Here is a 10,128-nt window from a genome sequence, read left to right as displayed (position 1 = left end):
GAATAGTATTCTTTTTTTACTATTATGTTAAAATTTAATTTAAATATATTTTTATTACTATCTATTAATTTAAACCAATTATTAATTAATGTAACATTTTACACAGGCCTGGTTGTTCTTTTCTGACTTATCAGTTAATGCAAGAGCTTGAACCATTTGGAGTATATAGTGATGACAAAACATTTTAAAGAACAAATTTCATGGCATTATTTGTTTTTGGTAAATTGACTTATCAGTAAATAGTTTGCAGAGGTTTCTGCATTTCTGGAGAGAGCTTTGCAGACCATTATGTGCCTCAACTTGCACATACCATTCTTTATCTTCACTATAACTTAAAGGCCAATAAAACTTTTCTTCTTCAATCTCAATTATTGAGCTATTATTCTGAAATATATAAACAGAGATGTGTGAAAGAATAGGGGAGAGTTTTATGTACCTTTTTACTCTGAGAAATCACCAATGTTGAAATGCGTTAAGGCTTTTGAAAAACTGCTAGAGCTTATGTGCCTATTAAAAGCAATATGCATATTCAGTATTAGAAACAAAAATTGATATGCTATTGTCATGTAAAAACTATTAGATATGCTATTATAAATGTATTCTATAAATGCTAAATGCTATCATTTTTGTAATTTTAGCTAATTCTTTCTTTTAATTTTGACAATTGTAGCAGTGAATTTATTTATTTTTTCATTATAATTATAGCCTCCGTTGTGTATCAATTAAAAATTACGGATATTACAGTTAATGGGGCCATATTTTAACACCATTAGTGCCACATCAGCCAAGAAAAGAGTCAAACCACTGAAAAAGCTTGAACTTTGATCATTTTTACAATTTTAGCGGATTCTTTTAATTTTGACAATTGATGTCATATGAATTTCTGTCATTCTTTTGATTTTTTAGATTTTAAAAAATATTTGTTTTAAAATAAATTATTTTGGGTTATAATAAATTATTTTTTAATTTTAAAACATAAATTATTTGTTTTGAAATTAAATTATTACTTTTGTATAATATATTAATTATTAATTAAGTGAATAACTAAATAATTAACTTTAAATAATAAATTTTACATCAAATAGGTTGTGATTTGGAGAATCATCAAAGAAAATCTAAATTGTATATGGTTAGACTATAATTAATTATGTGCTGAGTATGTATATGCAAGTACTGGAGAAACAACTCATATGATATTTTCAAATTTAGAAAAAAATAATTGGCTAAAATTGCAAAACAGATGAGGTTTAGGCTTTTTTTTGGTTATTTATTTTTGTTTGCTAATGTGGCACGGTCATGTGGTGCTAATGTGTCAAAATATGGGTACAACTAACCACAACATCAGCAATTTCAGAACGGATGTAGGACGGATGATGTAATTGCAATAAAAAAATAAATTTATTGCTATAATTGTCTAAATTAAAAAAAATCGCTAAAATCGTAAAAATGATAAAAGTTCAACTGTTCTACAAAATTGCATAAACTATTGTAAATTTAATGTTAATTTATATAATTCTTTATTGTATAAATTCATTAACTATAAAAACGGCCACCCTTGGCATTGCACGAGCACCTAAAACTAGTGAATAACTAAATTATGATTATATATAATTTTCAGCTTATATTATATAATTTTTTGGTGAGTTGAAAATATAATACTTGCATGCATAACTTTTATACAAATTTGTCGGTTATTAAATATACATTTCTATAATATTATAAAATATTCGTTTAAATGCAAAGGTGACTATATGTACGGTAAATTGTAAAGAAAAGAATGTATATGATAAGTTACTATTAATACTTGAAATGTTTTACATATTTATTTAAGATATTAGAGAAAATTCAAATTAGCTTAGTAGGGTTAAAGTGATGGAGCTAGGAATTAAAGTTAAAGGGGCTAAAAAAACTTAAAGAGTTAAAGGGGCGAAATTGAAAAGTTTACTATTTTATGAGGTAAAATAAAAAAAAATTTAATAATTTATAGACAAATTCTTTAAAAAAAAATTTATTAAGAGGGCGGGGGCTACCCCTAGACCCCTAGTACCGTCATTGATAAAACGGTCTTGTACCTTGAGATATTTTTAAATATTTATTTGAGATATTGGAGAAATTTATAATAATTATAAGATTAGTCATTAAATTCAAATTAGCTTATTAATAAGGTTAAAAAGGCTTGTGTGCTAATAGAATTGATGTTCTTCAAAATCAATTCATTGCCATAGATTAATCATTAATGAGAGCATAAAATGGAGAAAAAGTGGAAAAATGGGAAAATCTGGAAAAGGTTAATGAGATCATAAAATGGGGGAAAAGTGAAAAAAATGAAAAATGTGAAAAATTAAACATTTTTTGAACACATGAATCTCCAGAGCTTTCATCTTCACGTGAAACAGTGTGCCATGTCAATTATAAACTCACCCAATGAAATAAAACTAAATCAGCTGTTTGCTATTTTTTTCGTCCCATATCAATAACTCCCAAATCAATGCCATTATGTTCCGATTTCTAACCAAATGATAAATGTGAACAAATTAATAGAAAATAAGCTAGAAAAAAAAAATAATATAATTGTATTTCATTGGGTGGATCTATAGGCATAGTAGATTAACTATATTTAAGAATTTCTTTTGATATGGGATGAAAAAATAGCAAGTTGTTGGTTTGATTTTATTTTATTGAGTGAATCTATAATTGACAGGTAGAGTCTACCGAAGAATTTCCTCGAATTTCTCATGTATTACTACCTTTACATTTAAATTACTAGCTAGTAGCCTCTTGGGGGTACATGCGTTTTCAATTTAATTTTTATTTTTTATAGGGAATTTTTTAAGCCTGTTGGGTTGGGCCTTAAGTCATACTATAAAAAAACACGTTTAAGAGACTCATAAAGCTACTACCGTGTCTGGCCCACCAAACCCAAACAAATGAAACGCCGGCCACTTCATTTTTTAAAAATTTAAAATCATATAAAATTAAAAAAATATATTTTTTTAAATCACAGGTTTTATTCGAATAAACTTCTAAAGCGAACCATGAACATATTGTCTGAACGACATCGACCGGCAAAAATGCGATTATCCATCCTATGAAAAGCCATTCAACTAAAAGCTAAGGAATAACCCATTATTTTCTCCCCAAAATCAATCACCGTTCAAGTTCAAGCAATTTACTGAGTTCAACGATGCTCTGATAACCCTAAAATCATATATGAATCGAAAGATTTTTGTCAATGGATGTCACTTTCGCAACTTGCTTAAGGTACCTGCATTGCAACCACTTCACTACCGCGCCACACTTGCCTCCTCTGCTTTCCCTTCGCACCCCACCACCGCACGCCTGTCAGGTAACACCTCTATTGGATACCATCTGCGATATATTATGCGTTTTGTTTAGTTAATAGATTTTGTGAGTTGTTTTTGATAGTTTGCTTAGTTTTAATAAGAAAAATTACGGTGTAGTATTTATACCTTGAACAGGACGACCCCTGGAAATATTGCAACTTTGGGCAAATTATTCTACTCTAGCTGAAGTTAATGATAGTTTTGATAACGATGCTGGAAAAATAACATTGGCTAAAAATTTAGCTTTTGTTCTTGAGGAATCTTCAAATGTTAATGACAGAAGACCTAAGAGTCGAATGGAGCTCAAGAGGTCTCTTGAACTCCGCATAAAGAAGCGGGTGAAGGAGCAATTTTTGAATGGGAAGTTTCGCGATCTTATTACGAAAGTGATTGCAAATCCAGAAACTCTCCAGGATGCTTACAATTGTATTAGGCTTAATGCAAATGTTGATATAGCATCAGATAAAGATGATACATCTTTTGAATCTGTAGCAGAAGAGCTCTCTAATGGGAGTTTTGATATCAGTGCAAACACTTTTTCTATTTCTACAAAGGGTGTAAGAAAAGAAATCCTTGTCCTTCCTAAACTGAAGTTGAAGGTTGTTCAAGAAGCGTTGAGAATAGCTTTAGAAGTTGTCTATAGGCCTCATTTTTCTAAGATATCTCATGGTTGTCGAAGTGGAAGAGGACACCATTCAGCATTAAAATACATCAGTAAAGAGATCTCTAATCCTGATTGGTGGTTTACATTAACAATTAGCAAAAAGCTGGATGCATGTGTCCTTGATAAACTTATCTCAATCATGGAGGATAAGATTGAAGACCCTTGTTTGTATGATATCATTCAAGGCATGGATGCTGCCAAGGTACTCAACATGGAATTTGGGGGTTATCCAAAGGGCCATGGTCTTCCACAAGAGGGAGTGTTGTCTCCTATTTTAATGAACATATATCTTAATGTCTTTGACCATGAAATTTACAGACTTTCAATGAAATATGAAGCTCTCAGTTCAGCTTTTCATCTTGAAGGAGGGCAGCTGAATTCCAAGTTGCGCAGGTGGTTTAGAAGACAGCTAAAAGGGAATGGTCTTAAAACCACGGGGGAGGTGAATTCTTGTCCAAAAATTCATTCTTGTCGCTTTATGGATGAGTTATTTTTTGCAGTTTCTGGATCCAAAGACATTGCTCTTGGTTTCATGTCCGAGATCATGGGCTACTTGCAGAATACTTTGCTATTAGATGTTACTGGTAAAATGGAAGTAGCACCTTGTGCAGGTCCTCAAGTAATTCGCTTTTTAGGCACTTTGCTTAGAAGACGTGTGAAAGACAGTCCTGCTGTAAGGGCTGTTCACAAGTTGAGAGAAAAAGTCAAGTTATTTGCTTCGCAAAAACAAGAAGCATGGGATGTTGGGACAATTAGAATTGGTAAAAAATGGTTAGCTCATGGTTTGAGAAAGGTCAAAGAGTCGGAGATCAAGCATTTAGCTGATAGTAGCTCTGTTTTGAGCCAAATTTCCTGCTTTCGCAAAGTTGGAATGGAAACTGATCATTGGTATAAGCTCTTAATTAAGATATGGATGCAAGATATAACCGCTAAAGCAGCAGAGTCTGAGGAATTTATCTTATCTAAATATATTGCAGAACCAGCCCTTCCAAAAGAATTGAGAGATTCATTTCATGAATTTCAAAAGCGTGCAAACGGATATGTTAATTCCGAGACAGCTACAACTCTTGCTCTTTTGCCAAATTCCAGCTCCTCCACTGAGATGATCACTGAGATAATTGCTCCTGTTAATGTTATTAAAAAACGTTTATTACGATATGGATTGATCACACCTGCTGGTCACTCCTGTGTGAATCGTCAACTTATTTTACAAGATAAAGCCCATATTATTTACTGGTTTTCAGGCATTGTTCGCCGTTGGCAGAGGTGGTATGGTGATTGTAAGAACTTTGCCGATTTAGAGCTCATAATTAAGTTTCAAGTTTGGAAATCTTGCATCCGTACTTTAGCTGCGAAATATAGGATTCATGAAGATGAAGTAGAGAAACGGTTTGATTTAGAGCTGAACAACATTCTTTCAACCCAAGATATAAAGGAAGAGAGGGAAAACCAGGCATCGAACTCTCTGGCTTTTGACAATGATGAGATGTTGACATATGGAATCTCTTATAGTGGCTTGTGTTTGCTATCATTAGCAAGAATGGTGAGTCAGTCACGGCCTTGCAATTGTTTTGTCATGGGATGCTCAGCTGCAGCACCTAGTGTTTATACTCTCCATGTGATGGAAAGACAGAAGTTTCCTGGTTGGAAGACAGGGTTCTCAACTTGTATACATCCCAGCTTGAATGGAAGACGAATTGGGCTGTGTAACCAGCATCTAAAGGATTTTTATGTTGGTGATATATCACTTCAGTCCATTGATTTCAGTTCATGGAAATAAAGCCTTCTAATAAATTTGAAACTTGAAATTAAGCTGTTCTCTAAGTGTTTGAGGTTCCAAGTTCCAACGGTAAAAGAACTATCTAGGTGTCCAGATTCCAATTGCTCATATCATGTTTCCTGGACTTTGAGATGCAGAAAACATGGAAACCCTTTTGCAAGTCCACGACCAATACCCCACTAGCTCAGTAGGTATACTGAAAAAGGCAAGGGTCTGAAGGAGATGAATCGTCTTTCTGCAATATTAATTGTGCTAAAGAAACTGCAAAGGCCAGGTTTGACTACGATTACTTGACATGCGTTTGGATGACATCCCTTTTCAATCGGTATGGCCTTATCAGGTTAGCACTATCATTTGTAAACTTTAATAGTTGGCATGTAACTAGTGGAACTTGTAGAGTTTGATTTTACATTAGTCATTTGTATGAGTTTGATTTTACATTAGTCACTTGTATGATTGCTTTGTTCTCCACTGGTCTTTTTATGATTAAAATTTTTAATAGGACGCCAGTCCGGGGCTTGTCAAAATTTGAAAAGTTCATTCTAGTCTGGTATTAGCATACTATTTTACTTGGTGTCTGCTTTACTCATGTGTGCTTGCCTGCTGGCGTCAATAGACTTGCCAATAAGACAATCTACTGTATAGAAATTCTATCTAAGAAGACTAAATAAAAAAGTACCTCCTCATTCATTGACAACATTGATACATATGTTCAGACAATTTGAAGTCTTCACTGTGATATACATTGACACATATGTCATGGAGTATGAGTAATGGTTTTCTCTATGATATACATTCACACATATTTCTTAACTAGTTGTTATTGATGACAATATATATACTGATTGGTTGCTTATATCATCACGTTATTAACTTTGGCAGAGGTAGCACTTACCCAACAACAACTATCAAGGAAGTTATTGTTATGGATGACTGGCATGTACTTGTGTATGAAATGGAGGGAAAAGCACAATGGTATATGGTTACTTCCTGGTCTTACTACTAAGCTTTTACGTTTATGTTCTATGTTATAGTTTTTGTTTGGGATTTCTTTTCCCATTTAACTCAACTATCTTTCACAATTTGAATTTAGATGCCTGAACCCTTGAACGGACCTAGAAATTATAGATCCTCAGCTAATGTGGCCTGAAAACTTCACATTGTACTTTTTCGGAAATTGAAACACGTGTTGCATCATATTCTCCTGGGAAATAAGCCTCTTAAAATTCAACTCTGTATCATGTTTGTTTACAGATTTTTCTTTCTTGCATTGATCTTAGGATGCTGTATTTACTTCCTTAGGTCATTTTCCCCCAACGAATTTGTTCTTTATTTTAGATTGAAATTCTCTTCTAGCTTACCCTGACTTGAATGATGCCGTTGACTAAATGTATCTCATTTTTAGATAGTCACTTGAAAGATGGTGATATTCCACACCTTTGTTTATTTTGACAGGTGCCACTCCTTGAATGTATAACTGCTGTTTATGTGATTTTGGAAACTCAAATTGTAAGTCAAACTTCAAACCTGCAAGTTTGGACTTGTGGCTGCTGTTTTGGATTTGTGGATGCAGTTCAGTTAAAAATCAGCTTAAAATTAATTTTGAATCACCCACTTACTTCTTTGCTAAATCCACAACAATTTCTTTCATTGTGGACCAAAAACTAGGTGACATATATTGAACAGAAATGGCTTCTCTCTTGCTCTCAGTAATGTATTTTTTTCAGAAACTATCAAAGATGCATTTATCTTCAAAAGCAAAATTACTGTCTTTGCTTTTACAAATTCAATCAAGCCAAGTACTTCTCCAATTTCTCCACTTCTTCCTGGCTCCCAATGTAAAGTGGAACTCGCTGATGTATCTGGTGTTGGAAAGAAAAAAATATTAATTTAAGAATGGAGAGTTTGAAGTACATGAACTATAAGGTGCAAATTTTTTGCTTACCTCTGTTGGTTGGATATCAAGTATTCTCTGATGCCCATCTGATCCTTTCCCACCAGCTTGTTCGACTATAAAGCTCATAGGTGCACACTCGTACAAGAGCCTCAGCTTTCCATTCTTGCTTTTCTTGTCTCTGGGATAACCATAAATTCCACCATATAAAAGTGTCCGGTGGAAGTCACCAACCAAACTGCCAATGTATCTAGCGGAGTAGGGCTTGCCACTAGGGCCAGGGTCTTTAAGGTCATCAATGTACTTCTTCAACTTATCGTCCCACAATTGGTAGTTTCCTTCATTAAATGCATAAATTTTTCCGGCCTTTGGTATCTGAATCTTTTCTTGAGTTAAAACAAATTCTCCATACATTGGATCCAAGGTGAAGGCGTACACGCCTGTTCCAATGGTGATAACAAAAATCACTGAACTTGAATACATGCAGTAGCCAGCAGCAAGAAGGTTGCTTCCTGGCTGGCAGACATTCACAATACACCTTTGTTCTGTGCTGTCAAGCTGCAATTTGGGAAATTATCAAACAATTGGATATTAGCTGCAGTCTTATGATCTTATCTTCTTTTTTGCTTGATAACTACTTCAATAAAAGCCAATAACTGCCCATGAAATTCTCTTACAGTGTTGTCATCACCAACATCAGCTAGGCACTCATCGTTTGGGCTGTATATTCCAAAGATGGAACCAGTGGACACAGCAGCATCAATGTTGGATGACCCATCAAGTGGGTCAAAGACCACTATGTAGTTTCCAGAGTAACTCTCCTCCACTGCTACTGGTACATCCTCTTCTTCTGATGCTATGATCCCCGTACGCCCACTTGATCTCAAGCAGTTAGAAAACACCTGTAAATGTAAAAATCAATACTCGTGCCTAATGATTCACACAAAATATGTCGCTATTTAAGAATGAGAGATAGGATAGCCTAAAACTCTTTCCCCTTATGGTGCATATTAGAATGGACTTCATTGCTATAGACACATTTTAATTGGTACTGTTGATTTCAAATCCAGAATTTATAATTATGACTTGATTTTTGAAAATAGGTGAGTTGCTAGAAGATCATAGGGTGATAACCTAGCTACAAATAAAGAATTCCAAATACAATCTTGTGGAACTAGTATTTTGCAAGTATTCAAACTTCTTTCACAAGCAAAAGATTATAAAAATCATAATTTTCATATCAAAAGATGATGAAATTCATAGTTCTAAAATTATTATTGACAGTTAATTTTTATATGCTAATATTTGTCGGTGCATGTTGATTATGAACATAATTTTCTATTAACAGACCTCATTAGAGACCACATCAAGCTTCTTCTGGTCTTCTCCTTGAACATTAACAGCACCCTGAACTCCAGTTAAGTTAGAAATGCTGGCTCTTTGCACCAAAGAAGCAATCTGCTTACATGCCATTGAAATACTAGAGAGCACAATAGTAAGTTCAGCATCAATAACGCCTGCCTGTTCCTGCTTCAACAGCCAATTTGTCAGTGTTTGAATCTCGAACATATTTTTCTTTTTGGTCTCTGCATCTGAGGTGGTGCTAACAGCCATACACTTAACTCCACCAGCAACATGTTTTTTCTTACTGATATGGTTGCTGGGGAATGAGACTAGTGTCTTGGTGTCAAAGACGCATAATTGGAAAGGAGAGAGGCGAGAAAGCGAACGTGAGCTTGCGGAGAGGAGATGAGATGATGTTGGTGGTGTTATGGCAGCCATGGGGTTTAGCTTTCTTTCGGTCTTCACTGCTCTCTTGTTCTTCACTTCACTAGCTCTTCTTGTTTTTGATATTATTCTTGTTCAGGTTTCTGTGAGAGCAGTGTGTTTGCTTGGATTGTACTGAGCATTGTGAGGTGGTGGGTAACGATTTCCGTTGCTTCTATGGTCCCACTTATCATCGTCTCTTTAATTTTTATGTGATCATGGTTCGTTGAAGGCTCCAATCGGAAGAGCAAACAAGCATTAATTGGTTGAGTTGGGCTTCTGGAAGCCCATCTTACAATTATTCGGCCCAGTAGTTAAACAGATCTTTGGATCGACCCGGTAGATCTGGAAAACGCGAGAATTAAAATGGTGTTTGGAGCCCCCGCTTGGAAAAACTCGTGTAAGGATTCGATAGAATTCAATTTTTTTTTTTATTTTGCAAGAATTTAATTAAATTAAGATTTTAATTATTTTTATCTATTTAAATTTAAATTAAGTTCTCTACTAATTGGTGTATATATTTACTCTGTCTGATTTTGTTTGCATGGTTTGACAAAATACGTATATTAGAATTTAGTCAATAAAAATTATTATTCTTTTTTACCTTTAACTCATTAAGATATTAATAAAAGTTCATTATCATAAAAGTTATCATGGAAAAAATAATTGTTTATATATA

The 10,128-nt window shown here is 34.0% G+C and overlaps 2 protein-coding genes across 5 annotated transcripts; one reads left to right on the top strand and one right to left on the bottom strand.

The window, feature by feature from the left end:
• The first annotated feature begins 3,010 nt into the window (after window positions 1-3,010).
• Window positions 3,011-10,054, top strand: LOC105646665 (Intron maturase, type II family protein). Of its 4 annotated transcripts, none has more exons than XM_089717843.1 (6): window positions 3,011-3,346; window positions 3,480-6,113; window positions 6,671-6,763; window positions 7,244-7,297; window positions 8,362-8,517; window positions 9,031-10,054. In XM_089717843.1, the coding sequence occupies exons 1-2, from the start codon at window positions 3,211-3,213 to the stop codon at window positions 5,786-5,788; spliced, it is 2,445 nt and encodes an 814-aa protein (XP_089573969.1). In that variant the 5' UTR covers window positions 3,011-3,210; the 3' UTR covers window positions 5,789-6,113; window positions 6,671-6,763; window positions 7,244-7,297; window positions 8,362-8,517; window positions 9,031-10,054. The 4 variants fall into 4 exon arrangements, with proteins under 4 accessions (XP_089573969.1, XP_012087957.1, XP_089573970.1 ...); XM_012232567.4 differs by having other exon boundaries at window positions 3,480-6,128; XM_089717844.1 differs by lacking the exon at window positions 7,244-7,297.
• On the bottom strand, window positions 7,362-9,464 carry HCEF1 (high cyclic electron flow 1). Its single transcript, XM_012232565.4, has 4 exons — window positions 9,033-9,464; window positions 8,360-8,584; window positions 7,734-8,240; window positions 7,362-7,650 (listed from the first exon to the last, which is right to left on the bottom strand). The coding sequence occupies exons 1-4, from the start codon at window positions 9,462-9,464 to the stop codon at window positions 7,579-7,581; spliced, it is 1,236 nt and encodes a 411-aa protein (XP_012087955.1). The 3' UTR covers window positions 7,362-7,578.
• Window positions 10,055-10,128: the final 74 nt, after the last annotated feature.

Source organism: Jatropha curcas, chromosome 2 (assembly GCF_041381405.1).
Source record: "Jatropha curcas cultivar XTBG-Jc1 chromosome 2, XTBG_Jcur_1.0, whole genome shotgun sequence".
NCBI classification, from domain to species: domain Eukaryota; kingdom Viridiplantae; phylum Streptophyta; class Magnoliopsida; order Malpighiales; family Euphorbiaceae; genus Jatropha; species Jatropha curcas.
The sequence above is the reverse complement of the archived record's forward strand: the minus strand, read 5'-3'. Positions and strand labels throughout refer to the sequence as shown.

Bases quoted from the DNA above. Each gene is read 5' to 3' on its own strand.
- LOC105646665 (XM_089717844.1), top strand. From the start codon at position 3,211: ATGAATCGAAAGATTTTTGTCAATGGATGTCACTTTCGCAACTTGCTT. The intron at 3,347-3,479 runs GTAACACCTCTA...TACCTTGAACAG, and splicing joins CACCACCGCACGCCTGTCAG to GACGACCCCTGGAAATATTG.
- HCEF1 (XM_012232565.4), bottom strand. From the start codon at position 9,464: ATGGCTGCCATAACACCACCAACATCATCTCATCTCCTCTCCGCAAGC. The intron at 8,585-9,032 runs GTCTGTTAATAG...TTACATTTACAG, and splicing joins TTGATGTGGTCTCTAATGAG to GTGTTTTCTAACTGCTTGAG. The intron at 7,651-7,733 runs GTAAGCAAAAAA...TTCCAACACCAG, and splicing joins TTGATATCCAACCAACAGAG to ATACATCAGCGAGTTCCACT.